At 43.2% G+C, this 19,020-nt stretch overlaps 1 protein-coding gene across 1 annotated transcript in view; it reads left to right on the forward strand.

Annotated features, from left to right (window-relative positions):
- Positions 1 to 5,998: 5,998 nt before the first annotated feature.
- ATP10A (ATPase phospholipid transporting 10A (putative)) overlaps positions 5,999 to 19,020 on the forward strand; it is a 111,534-nt gene continuing 98,512 nt past the window's right edge. Inside the window, exon 1 of the mRNA XM_038132825.1 lies at positions 5,999 to 7,195. Within this exon, the coding sequence (XP_037988753.1) occupies positions 6,753 to 7,195 (443 nt within the window). The 5' untranslated portion in view covers positions 5,999 to 6,752. The remainder of the gene's footprint in view (positions 7,196 to 19,020) is intronic.

The raw sequence follows: 19,020 nt of genomic DNA on the forward strand, positions 1-19,020 counted from the left end.
TGGTGGAGCAGATCCTGCAACATGTACCTGGCAGAATTCGAGACGCAGGCGCCCTTGGGGCATGGTAGATGGGAAAAACATTTCAGTGAAATGTATGCAGAATGTGAGAAGCTTGCTAGGTAGTACTCTAGCTTCCAAAAGGTAGAAGCTGTTCCTCAATAATGTCTTACCATTGCAATGAAAAGGTCCAGCAGGGCTGCTCAGGCCCTGAACAAGATCGACTTCCCTTAGTGCTGCAACACTGAACATGTCTCTTTGTCACATGGCTCCTGCTCACCTAGGGACAAAAATCTCCCCTCTTTGCCCATTGAGAAACAAAGGAGTGGGATTTCTCTGGATGTAGACAGAGTTGTGCTCAATGGCTTTATGTCCAGGTGGAGGTCAGTGATGGGTGGTGTCCCCCAGGGCTCTGTCTTGGGACCAGTGTTCTTCATTATCTTCAGCAATTACATGGATGGTGAGATTGAGTCACCAAGGTGACACGAAGTTGTGCGGTACAGTTGACACAACTGAAGGAGGGGATGTCATCCTGAGAGACCTGGAAAACCATGAGAAGTGGGCCCACAAGAACCTCATGAGGTTCGACAAGACCAAGTGAAAGGTGCTGCATCAGGGTCAGAGCAATGCCAGAGATGAGTACAGACTGGGAGCACTTATTGAAAGCAGCCCTGCAGAGAATGACTAGGGGGTTCTGGTGGAGGAAAAACTGGTCAAGACCTGTCAATATGCACCTGCAGCCACAAGTCAACCACATTCTAGGCTGAACCAAAGCAGGTACGGCCAGCAGGTCAAGGGAGGAGATTCTGCCCCTCTACTCCACTCTTGTGAGACTCTACCTGGAGGATTGTGTCCAGCTCTGGAGTGAATCCTCAGCACAAGAAAGACAGGGACCTGTTTGAACAGGACCAGAGGAGGGGCATGAAGATGATCAGGGGGCTGGAGCACTTCTTCTAAGAAGTCAGGATGAGACAGTTGGGGTTGATCAGTCTGGAGAAGAGAATGCTCTGGGGAGACCTCATTGGATTCTTCCAGTACTTAAAGGGGGTTTACAAAAAAAAGAGGGACAGTAACTTTTTACATGGGCAAATATTGAAAGAACATGGGGTAATGGTTCTAAACTGAAAACCAAGAGATTGAATGTTAGGAAGAAATTCTTTACAGAGGTGCTGGGACAGGTTGCCCAGAGAAGCTGTGGATGCTCCATCCCTGGCAGGATGCTCAAGATCAATTTGAATGGGGCCCTGAGCAACCTCTTCTTGTAGGTGGCATCCCTGCCCAAGACGGTGAGATTAGAACTAGATGATCTTTAAGGTTCCTTCCAGCCCAAGCCATTCTATGATTCTATGAGACTGCTTGTGGTGTATATATACATAAACACACACATACACAGAGCCTCTGTATGTGCCTCTGTGTGTGTGTGTGTGTGTGTGTGTATCTACGTATCTCCTGCAGACTAGAAGGAAATGAGGAATAATGCTATTTTGGCTGCTGTCTCAACTCATCTGAAAATTCTGGCATTTTCAGCAGGCTGTTCACACTGAAAGCCTCTTGCCTTTTTTCTGCTTGTTCAAAACATGTATGCCTGTCCCCTTTACAGGAAGCCAGATGGGATATGCCTCATCTGCAAAGGGCAGAACAGATTTTGTCTGATGTGTGGTACCATGTCTTTACAGTTATTTTTATAGTTCTTAAAGTCCTAGATTCCAACTAAGGCCTCTGGGTGGTTCCATAATATTAAGCATGTTAATATTAAAATAACTTCTCTGGACCAAAGGAGAATCAGGAGTGATTTGAAAGATGTTTGTGGCAATATCCAACATGGGAAATCTTTATTTTAGGATTCTATAAATATTACAAAAGTGGCTATGTTAAAATTAGGTTTGCTTCACTTTCTTATGATAGGAAGAAGCTAATTGTTAAAATGGAATAGTGGTAACTCCAAGCTTTCAAAAACCATGACAAGTCAAATCAGGAGTTATTATATCAGTAATGTATATGTGATCTTATCTCTATGTCTACAGTATTTTCATCCTTAGCATTCAGGTAGATGCCAATTTTCAACTGTTTCACACAACCATCAGGCTAAAGGCATTATTATTACATCATTTGATGTAATGATTCTTGCATACTGACAAAACCTCATGCCATAAAAAATAGTTCAAACATAATCAGGCCTAAAGACCCTGAGAAGAGGAATAAAACTGGTTATCTGGTCTCTGAGCAACCAGCCTGTTCACATAACAGTTCAATAATGATTTCAAGCTCTAGCATGTGTGGCATCTAAAAGCCAAGTTAATACAGTATCTTGGGCCAGAAAATCCTGTAGTTCCTTCTAGCCTTAAAGGCAGTGCCATACCTTAAGGCTCAGCTTTTAGTGGCCCAGGCTATCAAAGAGCTCACTAGGTATATTATCAGCATAAGTGATGCTTAGAGCATCTCTCCTTTTTCAATTTTAGTCTTTGATCTGAAGAAAATGTGCACAGTTGAAAAAAAGGAGTCAGGCACTGGGAAAGGCTCTGGAGAGAGCTTAAATTTCAAGAGATATTGGGCATCAGAGGCTGGATTCAGGTTAATGGCAGGAGAAATAAGAGAGCAGATACCAAGCAAAATGCAGTGAGATGGACACTGAGAAAAAGCCATGTGACAACAAAGGAAGAGCTCTGGATGGGAAGGAGACGTCAATGGGTGCAGGGAGCAATTAGAGCACAGAGCAATCTGCAGACATCGCCTGGGTTTAGTGCTTCACTTCAAAGACCCTGAAAAACAGTAAAGAGTCCACATTTTAGTATGGTAAAGAGTCCACATTTTAGTTCAGGTTATCTGGTAAATCTAGTCTTTGGCTCTTGGCTCCTCTGGCTTTTCAAAACAGTTTGCTTCTGTTTCTTGAGGGTGATACTTTGTAGGATCCATGCATCATCCAGAATGATTTAAAGCCAATTTCTTTATACCTTCTTTCCTCCAGAAGACTCCATAAAAAGGAGAGGCAAGTGTACTGCAGTTGACAACAAAAGCAACACACTTGTCACTTTTGCACTCAAAAGCTAAAGCCAGACTTGTGCATGTGTATTTTGTTCCAGTTGAAAGCTGAATTTGCTGCCTCCCTGCCTCTTATTTCCAACCTCACATACTTGAACTGTGTGGGCAGGGAGAGGTCAGATATGAGTTTAGATACAAATATTCCTGCTTTCTCAAACCCCTTCTGCACAGTTTTATTTGCAAATGGAAAGGAAGGACTAAATTCTTGGGAGTGTCTAAATTGACGAAATTTTTGGCTAGAAAAGCCTAACAAACATTAGTTTTTAAAGGCTTTTTTAAGTAAGGTTAACTCTTGTTCTTATTTATCATGGATTACATTTTGTCAGGTTTTAGTATAAATATCCAGAATTTTGGATTCCTCATGTGACTACACAGAAAGCAGAGGGCTGCCACATCCTTACCATGCGGCACTGCCTTGCAATATTTTAGCTTGCCTGTATCAGTTAAAAAGCAATTTACTAGCAACAAAGAAAATCCTGGTCAATATTATGAGAAGAGCTTTTTAGCTCTTGACCAGTGGGGTGTGGCATACTTTCTACTTTTTTTTTTTTTTTTTATAGTGAAACTTCCCAAGGGTGGCACTTAATTCTGCCAATACATACTCAAATACAAAGGCTTTAAATTGTTTTTAAATTAACAATTTAGCTAACAAATGCATAATTTTTCAGAGGCTCCCACCCAACTGTTATCTTCCTGCTGCTATATCTGTTTGTAAAACTCAGCTCATGGGAATTACATAAAAACTTTCAGCTTCTGTTCAATATCTTTATGTTTCTCTCCTGTTCTTTTGTTCCAAAAGAAATCTTGTTAATATGAATCCTGAGCAGTCCAAAACTATGCAAGTAAAACAGGTTTTAAAGTGTAGCCCACTGACTTAAAGACCATTTCTTATAATTGTGGGATTGTAACTGACAATTATGGGATATCTGGTGTCACGGGTTTGGCCAATACCACTAGGTATAAGTGGTATTCTCAAATAGCATCCCAGGTTAGGCTCTCCAAACTTGCCCAGGTGTTTTCCTTAAACAAGTAGCTTAAGGGGAATGTGAGAATTGTCTTTCCTTACCTTGCCTTGAGCACTCTGTTTGAAAGTTTAATGTTACTACATATCTAACCCTTAATTTACTTTCGGTTACTGAAAGTTTGCTGAATATGCACTGCTAAACCTGATCTAGATACCATTTTTTGATGATTTGCACATCATTTTTCTGTGGTAGACTCAGTGACTGAGCAACTGGTTTACTTCTCCTGCCAGCACAGCCTCTCACTACTCCACAACATTTGTATGTGCACCATCTTTCTACTCAGATGTGCTATACTCAAGCCATTTGAGTATACCTGGAATGCCAGGTGAGTCATCTGGCATTGATAAAGACACGAACAGTTTATTCTAAGAGGTGATGTGCTTTGGCAAGAGAAAGGAACAAATATTACTGTTGCTTCTCCTCTAATTTGTGTAAACAAGTTGAAGGGCCATCTAGAGGAAAAATGAAGCCTGAACAGTGTTTCAGCTCCTGGAGGCCTGGAATGAACCAGAGACCTACAAAATAGTGGGCTGCAGTGGCTGGCAGGCCAGTGGCAAAAATCCCAGCAATTCACTTTTTGGAGTATCCACTGCTGCATGCAAGGAGCCCTTAGACGGATGAGGCTCAGTTTATGGGAATATTGCCCAATGATAAAATGTCCTCCTCATCCCATTTCAGCATTTCCAAAGCACAGAAAAAAAGATGTTTGTTCATTCCAGCTTCCCCTTTAAGTTAACCAAAGTGTAATAAACAAAGAAACCATCAAACAACAACAAAAAAAAGCCCCACTGAAAATTGAAATTAGGAGGGATTTTTAAATTTGTCTCTTTTTTTTTTCTCTTAACATTTTGTACTTTTCCCTTATCAACAAAGGAGCAGACTTTGCAAAAAAAAAAACCAAAAAAACCAAAACCAAACAAAACCAAAACAGGCCAATTTTCCCTTTTTCCCATGCACTAACTAAAACCTTGTTGTGTCTAAATTCCAAGAGCTGAGAAACCCAGGAAATCCCTGTGTAGTTTGAAGTAGCATCAGAAGAGTAGACAGCAGGATTAGTAAAGGGTTTGTGGCTTCACACAGTACCAGTACCAGGTCATGGGCTGAACTAGCACTCACATAGTGCCTCAGGGGCTGAAAAGGGCTCCTAATTAACCAGACACTTCAAAGAGCAATTACAAGCATACTGCACATGGGAGAAGGAAGGATGAAAACACAGCAGCACATACAATCTGTGAGGCTACGGTAATGGCTTTCACTTCTTGGCCTTCATGGAATTTGCCATGGCAGCATCTGAGTTGTGGGACTAGGTACATTCCCAGAAAATGCCCCAGTACTGTCCTGACCTGACCTCATATCAAGACTGGATGTTTATACTCTATGCATATTTTCTGTGACAACAAGAAACATGCTGACAGGTATGAAGGGCTTGCTTTTGTACTCAGTATGATCCCACCTTGGGATATCACAGGATCAGGACCAAGAGTACCCTCATAAAATGCATCTGTGCTACAGGTTAGACACAGCCTGGAGTGACCTCTCACACTGCCTGCAGAATCCCATATCCAAAGGGTCTGCTCTTAAATCCCAACCTAAAGCGATGCAGTAAAGACTCCTGTCACACCTAGTAGCAAAATTTTAACGATTCTCTTATTGGGTGATTTTTTAAATTTCTGCATTTATTCACTACATTTGTTCACTTGTGATTTTAGATGAAATCTTTCAATCTAAATTATCTTCTCTTCTGTATTTCTTGTCTATCCATCATTACCCGTAACTGTATCTTTCTTCAGAAAGTGCAGAGCGTAAACCACAGAGCAAGAGATTCCAATCCTTGCTGGCAAGACCTACCCTACCACAAGGGAATAGGAAAATCCACAGAGGCGAACGTGCGTTACAGCTCACCACTGCCAGGGCGTGTGCGGAGGTGGCAGCGCCTAATGCTTTCCATCGGAAACCTCATTTTTCTGGTTCCCACCTGTGGGGCTGTCCCAGGCACCACGGCCGCCACCAACAGAGCCGGCGTACGCGACAGACGTGAAGAGCCGGGAGATGTGCTCTAGCTCCCAGGCTAAGCACGGGGATGGGTATCAACGTGGCACACGGATGCAGGCAGAAAGTGGAGTGTTTCGCCGTGAGTCAGCTGGTAAAAACTCCCACCAGCTGCTGCTGGGCCACTGTGGATAAAGGCCAGTGAGCAGCGCCGACGCTTCTGTGGGAATTTTCTCTTTCCCCCCTCGAACCTCTTCCCCCGTCCCACACGTAACTCAAAGTCAAAAGCCGCCGCTAAAGTGCCGTGCCGGGTGTGTACGGGGACGGGACGGCGCTCGGGGCAGGCTGTGCGAGGAAGGGCCGCTCCCGTTTCCCGCTCCCGCGGCCCTGCCCGCGCCCGGCCGCGGGACGGCGGCTCCCGCATCCCCCGCGCCTGGGACGGGGAGAGGCCCGCGGGAGGAGGGCTCGGCTCCCCGCCTGCCCACGTCCCCTCCCCGGCCAGCAGGAGGAGGAGAAAGCGAGAGAGGTCCCGACAGAGCGGCTAGGAGAGGTTCGAGAGAGCCCTCCTCCCCCCGCTCGCCCGCCCCCGGAGGGGAAGAGGAAAGGAGAGCTGTGGCGGGCGGCGGAGAATGATAACTTAGGGCCGTGCCTGCCCGTGGGAGCTGCCCGCCCTGCCCGGGCGAGGACACCGGGGCGGCAGCGATGTCCCAGGGCACGGCAGGAGGAGAAGGAGCGCCCCAGGTGCTGCCGGAGGGGAAGGAGAGGCAGAGGAAGAGGAGGCGGAGGAAGAAGAAGGAGAGTAAGACGCGGCTGGTGCGCTCCAGCCTGCTGTTACCTGAGGCCGAGCCGGAGAAGTCCAAGGGGACGGTCCTGGCCTGCAACCGGCTCAAGACCACCAAGTACACGGCATTGTCCTTCCTGCCCAAGAACCTCTTCGAGCAGTTCCACCGCCTGGCCAACGTCTACTTTGTGTTCATCGCTCTCCTCAACTTCGTGCCAGCCGTCAATGCCTTCCAGCCGGAGCTGGCCTTGGCCCCCGTGCTCTTCATCTTGGCGGTCACCGCCATCAAGGACCTCTGGGAGGATTACAGCCGCTACCGCTCCGACAAGGAGATCAACCACATGGAGTGCCTGGTGTACAGCAGGTGAGGCAGGGCGGGTGAGGGCGCGGGACGGCAGCGCCCTGGAGCAGACAGCACCGGGGTCCCGCCTGGCATCAGCCCTCAGAGGACGCCGGGCACTGAGCAGGTCCATTGTGGAGGGGTTTCGTTTTCATTTTAAGTGCAAAGAAACTTCCAGTTCTCGTGGAACTGGTGTGTCCCAACTCTTAACTCAGAACTGCGGGAGTTCATACAGTCCTGTACCTACAGGTGAAAGCGAATCCGCTCTGACCGGTGGGGTCTGGCAGTAAATCACTTTATGCAAACACTTCCCGGTGTGTGCAGTAAATTACACTCGTTTATAGTTTCAGGCATTAATTTCATTATAATAACATGAGAACTCATGCAGTCTGCTATTAAATCTTCAGTGAGTGAAGGGAGGATAGAGGCCAGAGGCTTCTGATTTTCAGTTAGGTCTGTGAGATTTCATGACATGAAATTAGTGAACCCAAACTTTGCCTTTCTAAAGAATGAGCCAGTCTTTCCATTGAACATTTACTTTTAAGCGAATGTTTTTTATATATCATCTCAAGTGTCATCATTCTCTGTGACTGCTATATCCCAGAGCATTAGGTCATTTATGTCTCTCAGAATTAGTTTTTCTAATAATCTGGGCAATACATTTAGAGCAGTGCCTTGCTATTTGTAAGTCAGACTGAAATGACTTTTGCATCAACATTTATGTGCTTAGAAGCCAGCTTTACAAAATTTTTGTTTTGCTTTCCTCCAAGTGCCAATCATCTCCTAATAGTCTAAGGCTAAGGTTTCCTGGGGAATGAGAGAAGAATATATTTTCTGAGAAAGCAGATTCAGTTTCATTTCTGATGCTTCTAAGTCTAAAAGAAATTAAACACGTGCCAAGAAACTTGCACTTGGATTCCACAGACTGTCTGGGAGGGTCTTCTGGGTGACGTAAGCATGAGACAGAGAGCAGCTCTCCTATTGCAAGAAAGGCATGAAAAAAAATACACTGAAAAAGAACTCGGAAAAGGCTGCATTTCCAACATCAGCAAACTCAGCTTGTTATTTCACAAACTGCTATCATGAAAGAAATCTCACCTAGGGTGAGATATGCATGCATGAAAACTTAAGTTAAATGGCTTTATTTCTGTAAACTAAACCAAAAAACAATCCAGTCAAGTCACACACGTAGTTACTGCTAACCTGCGCCTGTGCCTAGTGCCTTGCTTGTCTGTAGAACTCTGAACACTTCTGGTGTTGAGGAAGATTGATTGCAGAAGGTCTTGTAAGGGGCTATTCATGCAGAAAGTAAAACAGTGATAACAAGGATGGTTAGTTTAACCTTTTCAAAACAAAATCAGTTTAGAAATAAGCTCTTGTGTCTCCTAGGTTGAAAAACACTAAGTGCCCAGTACAGAAGATGTTCAAAATGTTAACAAATACCAGTACTGGGATATTAATTCTGGAATGTTTTTCTCCCGGCAGTTTTCCAGTCCCTCTCTGCTGCCAAAAAGTAGACGTGACTATGAGAAAAGGTGTACCTTTGATGTTAATATCACTTGAGCTCTTTTGTGAGTCCCAGCTAAATGTGCTACCCTTTGTCATGCTTGTGCTTTTACAGAGTAAATCAGAATTGTTCCTTTTACTGCAGTGTTCAGATTGCTGCTGAGTGACACACAGATTAATTTGTGAGTGGTTTTCCTTTGCATTGGCATCAAAGGCCCATGTTGGCCAAATCCCTGTGGGGCAGCAAAGAAGGAAGTGTGAGAGCTCTGTCACCTATTCAGACACAGCTTTCTGGCTGGACGCAGAGCTGAATGGTGTGTGCTTACAGCCTGCAACAGAAGCATGGTCCCCCGCAGCAGCTCAACATTTTCACCTTCCAGTAGTGCCTAGGGAAGGCTTCCCTCCCACAATTAAAAAACACAATCAAAACATGTGGTTAAAGTAATTTGCTCACATGTTTTTAATCTGCCCACTTTTTGTTCTTTTGTAGCTTTATATAAACTTCACCAAGCCACCTTTTTAAACGCCCTCCAGCTCCGGTGAGCGAGATGAGACTAGAAACTTGCTACTTCTGCAGATAAGAGCTAAGATTCTTGCAAACTCGTGGGACGGGGTACCAAGATTGAGAGATTTGTAGCAAGGTCATTGAAGTTGCTAGGCGTGAGTTCAGAAAAGCTGTTTTCTTAGAGAGGTGTCATGCCAGGAGAAACACAAGGGATTGATCCTGATATTTACTTTGTTTCCTTAGTCTCTTTGTTTCTGCAAAAATGTTGAAGCGCATCACATAAGGAAGTAATAAATGACAGCTTTCTCCTCAGATGGATTTAATGCTGATCCCTTACCAGTTTTACTACCTTTTGAGCAAATCAGACTGTCTCTCCCTCCCCCTACTTGCTGCTTCCTTGTGGTTGGGGCAGACTTTGATGCAAATGCTGTCCTCGATAGAAATGCTGCTGTAGGTTAGTGAACACTGCCGCAGTTGTGTGTTCCCCTAGGACTGTCGGGGAGCAGTAACTCTTGCTGGGCAGTTGTTCATAGCTTGGAAAGAGGCCTTCTGCAAGATGGGATGTATCTGAGTTCCAGAACTCTGTGCTGTGATGGGCTTCCTTTCCTGCCAGCCTTCCACACAGCTGCTAGAGCCACGTCAAGTACAGACTACAGTGTTCAAACACACTGCAGCAAAATAACATTGAATTATAAGTCAGCAAATGCAGACAGGGACTTTTGCTTCAGTAGTAGAGAAAAGCCCTCTGTTTCATGTTCCACGTTGTTAGTCACCAAGATTCAAGTTCGATACTGTGTGTTCTGCCACGTATCCTTTTTATGTATAATCCAAACATGCTTTCCTGGCTGCTGAAGTACCTATCCTCTGTTAGATACAGGCAGCATTTAGTGATGCAAAAGCTACAGGACAGAGAGAATGCAGGGATAGGCAGAGCCTAGGGCAGCTCATCAGGAGGAGGTTCTACATGACTCCAGCAGTGTCCACTGCCTGGTGCTCTGGCACAGCCTACACAGGCAGATCATGTCCAGCACTGGTCTGGGGGAAAATACTGTTCTCTGCTCTGCTGACTGCTTGACAGCTGGCCTTCTTCCTCCTGCCTGCCCAGTGGACTCAGATGACCCGTTCTCATACAGCCACTGCAGAATCAATGACTCCGTGGCTCAGAGTTGGCAACGCTTATGAGACAACAAAACAGCAAAGGATGATGCAACCTAAAGTAACAAATTGAAGAGTGATGCAGCTTGTTTTGACAGAAAGAAGACAGTTTTCATTTAGGAATCCTGGATGTTGTGGAGAGTGGAAAATACCTCAGAAGATTATTGCTTTCTAGAGTCAGATGGAAAGGGAAAAGAACTGATTCTTTGAATAAATTCAAAGAAGCTATTGAGTTTGAATTGGCAGCTTATGTCGAGGAGTGAAACACACAGGAGAATTGCAGACTTGTGTTGCTCTGTGATGGACTTTGCAGGTCTGTCTATAAGAGCAGGCAGAGTTTTGAGGAAGATTCTCAGCCAAGAGGAGCTAATAGGATGTCTCTCTAGAAGCCTTTAGGGCACCTCTCTCATTTGGTGATTCAGAGGAAATGAGGCACTTACTTTAGGAGAATGGCTTCACAGGTCACCTAGAATTTCAATTCTGTACAGGTGCTTAAGCTAGGAATGCTGGATGACAGCCAAAACTCCTAGTTGATTTAAATGGAGGGAAGTTACAAAGGCATTAGAGCCTAGCCTGCAGAAAATTGTTTTTGCAAACCTGTGATTACCTTAGTCTCCTCTCTTTGTTTCTCTTCCTCATTTCCAACACCCATAGATTGAGGTTGAAGACTGGAGATAACAAATTTACAATCCTAACAGTGAAATTTGTTTTACTATCTTGGACTTGGGAGCCTGGAAGGGTGACGTTTTTCTTTGCAGTTACTGTCCTCCAGTGCTCACTGGCTTTCATTGGAGCTGTGGATGGCACATGTAAATGTCTGCTGTTAAATATTTGATAGAAATAAATTTGTCACTGGGGCAGAAGCTTTGATTTCAGTGTGCTGTTACAAAATATGGTATATGTTTACATGACATGTAAATAGAAGATGAATAGTGATAACTACAGTCACGACAAATAATGGCACTTGTCCATCACAGAATTACATTTTATTGCTGTCTCGGGGCTGTGCTGGTGAAATAATCTGTGCTAACATTTTTCTAGGAGCCATATGTTCAAAACCAAAGGGCTTTGCTTTTTAAATCTATTTTTCAACTCTTGCTGTGTCCATCGAAGAGTACTGCTGAAGAGTGTAATACCTCTACATACTGATCAGAGAGTGATAACTGCTTCTTGTGTCAATCTGTGACTTAGAAAATCCATGAAAAATTGCAGTTTATGACTGGATACTTGTCACCCCTGAGGTGTGGAAAATGTTTAATGGGGCATTCAGACAGCTATCAAAGCAGGCTGTTTTACATTAAATGTTAATTTCTTTCTACAAAACTGAAGGAGCGGAGAGAAGAGAGTTTGATGTGGGCAACATTTCCTATAATTTCAAAAATACAGTCCCTTCTTCCCTTTGCCAACCCACCTGTGAAAGCAATTCCAGCCTTGGAGGAAAAAGATACAGTAGTATTACCAAATCCTCATGAAGGCACAGTAGATCCCACTCATGGCCTCAAAAATAGCCAGATGATTACTTGCTTGCAACTACTTCACCTCTCAGGTGCCTTATTTTGTTGGCAACACCAGTCAAATTAGGTTGTATCTCCCATTACTACCATAGTCAAGAGCAGCTTCTTGTCCCAAAAAGTGCTGGCAGATAAGACATTTCTCAGCAGAAGAAGCAAGCTTGTCCTGCTTCCAAAACACAAATGTCACTAGATGTGATTCAAAAGGAAACTACCTGGGATTACTCAGTTTCCTTTGTGAGTGAATTCGGTGCACAAAGAGCTGAAAGCAGGAAGTAGTGGCCTGAATCTGTTGAAGTCAGTGTTCCTTCCCTGAGTTTCAGAAAGATGCATCTCTGTTCATGTTACTGTATCTTTGTGCTTCACTTCAGTTTGAACCAGCATGGCAGTGAATAAACTCAGTGAGCGATGTAGTAGAGGCTCCTCTGTTAGACTGATAGGGAGCAGTTTTATTCTGCAGTAGAGTTTATCCAAGTAGCAAGGGATGTCTGTGCTAATCTTCTGAGATGTAGCCAGCTGGAATGCACAGGAGAACCCATCTCTCTGTCCTACTGTATGTATGCAGTTTATTTGCTGTTCACTGTAGGGTAAATTTTCTAAGTGCCTGAGCTTCTTTATTGGAAAAGAAAAATGCTTGACTCTTGTTGCTAAGCTCTTTCATTTGTACTGGATGTCATGAGAGCTGTTGTAGGCTGTTTCACATGCCTCTGGCTGACTGCCAAAGAAGATGCTGTTAATCTCCATTGAAAGACCTGGTGATGTCCCCAAATAAATTTTTTATTGTACACACTGCCCCTCCAGAGACACAGCATAATCTCTTGTGCTAAGCAGACCACAGCCCAGAATTATAGGGGGCCACCTTGTGTGCAGATCTCCTTGCTGTTGCGTGTCTTTATTAACTTGAGACCGTGATTATTGTTAGAGGTGGCCAGAAGAATGACAGCTCTATTTGATTCTGTCAGAGTGCATTTCCAAAGAAAATACACAAGAGAAAAGAATTGCATGTACTGTTAAACTCTGCCTGGTATTGTGATTCCACCTTCCATGTGTCACATAGTCAGCAGTACTGAAAACCAGAATTGAAACCCTTGACAGCCATGCAAAAATCAATATTTATGGAACTGCTTACTAGCTAGCATGGCATAACTTAGCCAGGACATTGCTCTCACAAGCAGATCAGTCCTCCAGAAGTACTAATTAGAGAAAGAAAGGTCCCTGTCACTGGGCAGGACTTTTACAGATACCTGCTCCAGGCTCACACAATCCTCATGGATGGGCAGGTTGCTTAACTTGACACAGCACCAGGAGAAGTCCAAGTGCCACATCTCCCTGCTGTGTAATCCAGCATGTTTCCAATTTGTGAGATAGTTACGCTATGCAAGAGCAGTCTCAGGGGTACCTTTCCTGTTTCCCTGCAGCACCAGACCTTTTTGGACTATGGTGCTTTTGGGGATGGACGCAGTAAGGCCAATGCAACGAGAAGCCAAATGCACAGCTTCAGGATTACATCCAGTTTGCAGGATTTATGCTGTGCAGGCTTGGTTTTAGAAATTGCATATATTGAAAGCAGTTAAGTTCATGAAAAGCAGAACAATTTCTTTCACTTCACATAATTGTGGAGGTGAACCAGTTTCCATGGTTTACCTTCAGCCTTAGTGTTCTTACTTTGGGAGTTGTCACTAATGTGGCTGTGGTAGCAGCCAGTCATGTTTGTACCCAGAAGAGACCCACAGCAGGAACCTGATTTGCACCCACCCAGCGCTGCCTCACTTTGTCTCACCAGAATGCGGAAGCAAGACCGATTCTCCATGCGGTGGACCAGGGAGAGTGCATTTCAGTGAATGGCATAAAGTGAGGAGCCTGCTAAAAACCAGGACAGTTGCCTCTCATGAGTAAATTTGGTAGTTATGGGCAGCAGCTTCCTCTGTTGCTCCTCAAGCACAAAAGGTCCTCACTGCCAAAATTCAGCCACAATGTATACTTGTAAAAGATGCTAGCTTATAGCTGCTTCTTCTAAGCAGGTGCTAGTGGTGGTGTGCAGGGGAGAAGAAATGCAAAGGAGGAGCTTGAATAGCCCTAACATTGAGATCAACTGAGAAAATGTACATTTCCAAATAGATCTTTGATTCTGAAAAATTAGATAAAGCAAACCTCAGATTTAGTTGGAGATGACCTGCATGTTTCTGAGCGAATTGGTTTAATCTTTGCTGTCTGTAGAGGAAGTGGGAGTGAGGGGGCTTCAAAGTAAGAGCTTACAGTGCCTGTCAGATGTGAGCTGAGAAGAACATCTTTCTCTTTTTTACTCTTTCAAGGATACAGATGCACAGCCTGCCCGTAACGGGCTAGCCACCCAGCTCATAGGGTGTTCTGTCTTGTGGGCTGCTGGGATTAATCTAACCCTTTGGAGCTGTCAAACTACCATCTAGTTATTTGCTCCAACGGGAGCAATATTTTTACTCTGTTTCAGGACTGTTGCAGGTGAACATCTCTGCCATGGTTAGCCCACGTCCTTCAGACCACACTGGTTAAAGGACAGTCCTGCACTGGCAAGGCATATGTTTTCAAGGGTAGGAAACATCTTCCATCTCCAGTGCTATTTTGTTACAATTTTATTCTTGTCTGACCACGATTTCTCAAGAGTGACAAGTAGGCCACTCTTCAGTTCAGTCTTCAGTTCAGTGGCCAACATTTGCATCATGCCCAGTCATTTTATAAACCCAGCCTCTGCTGGAGATTTATTTAAACAGGCGGAGGTCACTTGTTTTGTTTTTATGTTCTGGTTGTCTGGAAATAGTGACCAACTTCAAGGAAGAGTTTAACTTCTTGACTGATAACTGACTTCAGTTTTTACATGTTTCTGCTGTCACATCAACACTGAGTGTGTGAACGCTATTGCAGAATATTTGTTATTTCTGTATTTTCCATGGAAGTTTTAGTTTTGGCTTTTTGAATAAAAGGAGAAAGTCCACTATGAAGTGACAGCTTTTGTAAGCAGAGATCTTTTATCTTTGTGTATTATCTTATGCTTCCTGGGCTTTTTCTGGGTCTCACAGCCATATAGCTATATCCTCAGCTCCTGTCTGTCCACCTTCCCACCTTCCAGTAGCAACCTGAATAGGCCTGTTTTGGCCATGTTAGCTGATTTTGTGTGTTCACTAGCAAGTCACTGGGAAGGTTGTTGTGAAATCTCAAAATATTGACGCCAACACAGGAAGGTTAGAACAGCAGTCACCTTAATACATATGTGAGTATGTTCTCAATATCTAGACATGGAATAAGATGCCTCATAAAATTTGCCAGGGAACAAATTTTGGAATTTTAGCAGGCAGATTATCAGCCAAACCCTTGGAGATGCAGAAAGTTCTTTAACTATCTTAGAAAGATGAAACTTGTTTTGAGTGAAAGTAGATTATAAGAAATCAAGTATAAGCCTCCTAAGTTTGATCCCGCAGTTGTTGTGCATTATTTTTGCATTGGCCTACACTTATATTTGGAGGTTTGGAGGATTCTTATATTTTCTTTTCCTCCCTTTTTAGGATTCCCATGTTCTCATTGTCAGCTTCTCCTTGCTATACTTCCCTGTGCTGTGTAACTGTAGAGCTGTGAAGCTAAAGCCTGATCTTACACCCTTTACCAGAACAAAGACATATATTGGTTTTATCTGCACGTTTGAGAGCATGTAGATCTTCCTTCCTTCACAGTCCTATGCTCCGGTTTTATCAGAGAAGCATGGACGGGCATACCTAGTTTCTAAGAGAGCCACTGGTTTGCATCTTGACTCTTCTGCAAATGCCAGTAGTTGCTTCCCCCATGAACAGAAGTGAGCCAATGATTGTAGCTCCCTTGCAAGAAGCCCTCTGAAGTGCTAATTAGATTCTCTCTTACCTGACAAGGGTCTTTCCTAAAGGAATTTGTAATATTTTTTCTGGAACATGAGGTGAGATTTATGTCACATGTCTTTTAGCTAAAAGGTACATTTACAGTCTGACAAAATCATCTACACTTCTGCCAAAATCCGTGGAGAGCATTGAATGGTTTTGGGGAGGAAGGGGAAATCTTTCCAGCTTATTTGAGACACTTACCTTAGGTAAGTTTGAATCGAGCGGGTCCTTACCTCTCTTCAGTGGTGATACAGGTGAAGCTGAATGTGATGGTCACTTACACAGCTAAGTTCAGGTGAGATGAATCCCGTTAGTAAACTTAGAGGGGATAGATTTTACTTCTTGTCAATTAACACTCCATATGATTTTTTGACTGTAGAAGAGTAAGTAGCTTATCCTGCTCAATATACTTAATGATTGATTTAAGAACTATTTATTATTTGAGAGTTACAGATATGAGTAAGTTCACGTCTCAGGTGGAGGGGCTAACCAATTATCCACTGTTTCATTTCCTGCCATGTTCTGCCTTCAACAATAGCCATTAATTTATTGTTCATACTCGTAAAATGTATCAGTGTTGAGAAACAATATAAGAAATTAGTTGTTGTCAATAAATAATTTTCTTCTTTGAATGACTGATTACATTTGCACTTCTGCAATGTTTGGAGTTTTCAAGACTGTCCTCATAATGTAGGGAATCTTGGTATTTTGGGGATCTTACTTGGTCTATAACTTCTAAAATGCAGAGGGCAGTTGTATCTTTGACATAATCATGGATGTTACAAGAATGAAAGTGGGGCTTCATTGCCAGGTGTCTCATAAATATCAGATAAGGCTTCTGGGTTTTGCCCAATAGGTTCAGATGTTCAGACTTGCAGGTAATACTGCTAAGTGATCGGCGATTGAATCAGAGGGATCAATGGCAAAATTATTCTGCTAGTTTTGAGTACTGCTGACTTACCTGTAGTTACCAATTTCTATGCTGGAATTTCAGTGTCCATCTATATAGGTGCACAGGCTCTTGCAGATACACCATGGAGCCATATAAGAGGTGCAGTGGCATAAGACATCGTGCCCCTGTTTGCTATCTTCAGAGTCCTGAAATCTGTTCATCTAATTGCAGCATTTGGCACTCTGCTCCTCCTGATCCTTTTAGGTTTAAATATCCTGAATCCTATCAGGTTTTTCTTACATATAGCCCTCATTTATTTTCAGTGTAGTTCCCTGCGTGTCTGCTTTTTTGTGGATCCTGGCTGTGTGGAAGCTCCTCTTGCTGTCACATCCTGTGGGAGCTTTCTTAAATTCAGGCTCAACAGAAAAGGTGTACCACAGCTGAGCCAGACATCAGTCTAGTAGTGCTGATGTTCAGTCTGCTACATCCAGGTTCCAGGAGTCCAATTTAAAGTCTGTAATAGACTTTTATGGACTGAACAATCCATGACGTATCTTCAGTTTGAGGAATATCACAGTGGACTGATATCTGCCCCCTCATGCCACAGAAGTGTGTGTGAGACCAGTAAGAGCCATCTGCAAAGAATATTGCAGTGTAGGACACCTAGACTGACAGTGTATCTGCATGAAGTGCTAATGAAGCTAGCACTAAAATGTAGTCTAGGTTGGAAACCTAACAACCAGTGGATTTTTTTTTTGTATTTGCAAAGTGTTTGGTTGTTAATGTGGTTTTTATTTTGTTGGTTTTGTGTGTGTATGTGTATTTGTTTTTTTCTTCCAGTTAATAAAAAGTAGGAATTATCATTTTATACCCTGGTTTCAAAACTGTTGAAAAATCAGCCTGATGCTTACCAATCTCACTAAAGATAAAAGTAATGAGAAAACCTATGTCCAAAATACTTATTTCCTTTTAAACAGCAGTACTGAAGAAGAATCTAGAATGATTAATAGTGTTTTTGAAGCACATACAGTCTCTAACTTTTGAAGCCTTTGCTCTGCATTTAAGTGTAAGATTTCTCTAAAATTCCCTATGGTTGTTCTAAATTCAATCCTCCTTGGAATGCAGGGAGCAGAAAAGGGGGAGAGTTCCTGAGTTTATTTTCAATGGCATTTGGTTTGGCTTGGAGGATTTTTGTAATGCTAATTTGGTCCTTCCATATTAATTCATGTTCTTCCTCTGCTGCTCCTAAATTGGAAACTTTCCATTTTACATCTGGCAGTCTTGTCCTTAGTTGTTTAACCTTTATGCTTTATCACTAGAAATAGCTAGTGATATGGAATTCAGCTTCTTAGTCATAATAACGTTCCCTTCAGTTCTCCTATCTGGCAACTTCTAGAAAGGTTTTCAAGTTTGGGTGGTTTTTTTTGTTTTGTTGTGGTTTTTTAACCACTATTTGCATTTGCAGAAAGCATGCCTGAATTGACAGTGCTGCACCCTAAGAAAAGGTTTCAATAAAGCAAACTACAAGGCATACTCTTTACCACTGGTAGGAAGTATAGAAAGACAAGCAAATGTAGACACAGAAGTCGTCAAGACCTGTGATCCATTGCCCCTGCTAGTTGACCAGTATTCAAATTAGATGCAAATCTGATTGGTGAGCACTTGGAAGAACAGTTTTTATTTTTCCAGTTACTGAGCATACATCCCATATGTCCAAGACATCTTTGGAATACATCCTCACTGATGTCTAACTCCTTTCTGACCTGTACTTTTAACTCATGAGCTCCAGTTAGATTCCACAACAGTTCATTCCACTGAGAGCATAGACAATATGAAAACACAGCCTGTGAAGGAGAGGTTCCCAGTCAGTGTTTTTTTCTGTAACTTTTATTACTGTGCTGTAATTACTTTACTCCTGTACATAGTTAATGGGAGCTCTAAGGTGATGTTCAATATGCACCAGGTATTTAGAAAGCTTAGTCTCTGCATTTCTTTGCCCAAGTCTAACTCAAATAAGAGGCAAAGCCCCAAAGAAGAGGTATTTTAAGTTCTTTTAAGTGTGACTTATGCAGCTGGTTACATGAATGCCAGTTCTTAAAACGGTCAGCTGTGAAAGGTGTGTTTATGCAGCACACATTGAGCACGAATCACAGCTGTCCCAGCTGGTGTATCTCAACACCCTCAGAGCCCCATGCAGAGGTGCTTACTGCTCTGTAGGCAGTTTGGGTCATTACTGCTGTCCTGTCTCTTAGCAGGGTTTGTCAGCTCAAACACGGCCAAGTTCACATGACTAAGATTTTCTATGTGTGGATGGGGCACAGCTGGTGGGGACAGCCCTGCAGCCTCCTCTAATTTATTGTCCTTAGATTGATAAAACCCAGTAAGAAAAAATTGTTCAG

Source organism: Motacilla alba, chromosome 1 (genome assembly GCF_015832195.1).
Source record: "Motacilla alba alba isolate MOTALB_02 chromosome 1, Motacilla_alba_V1.0_pri, whole genome shotgun sequence".
Taxonomy (NCBI): Eukaryota; Metazoa; Chordata; class Aves; order Passeriformes; family Motacillidae; genus Motacilla; species Motacilla alba.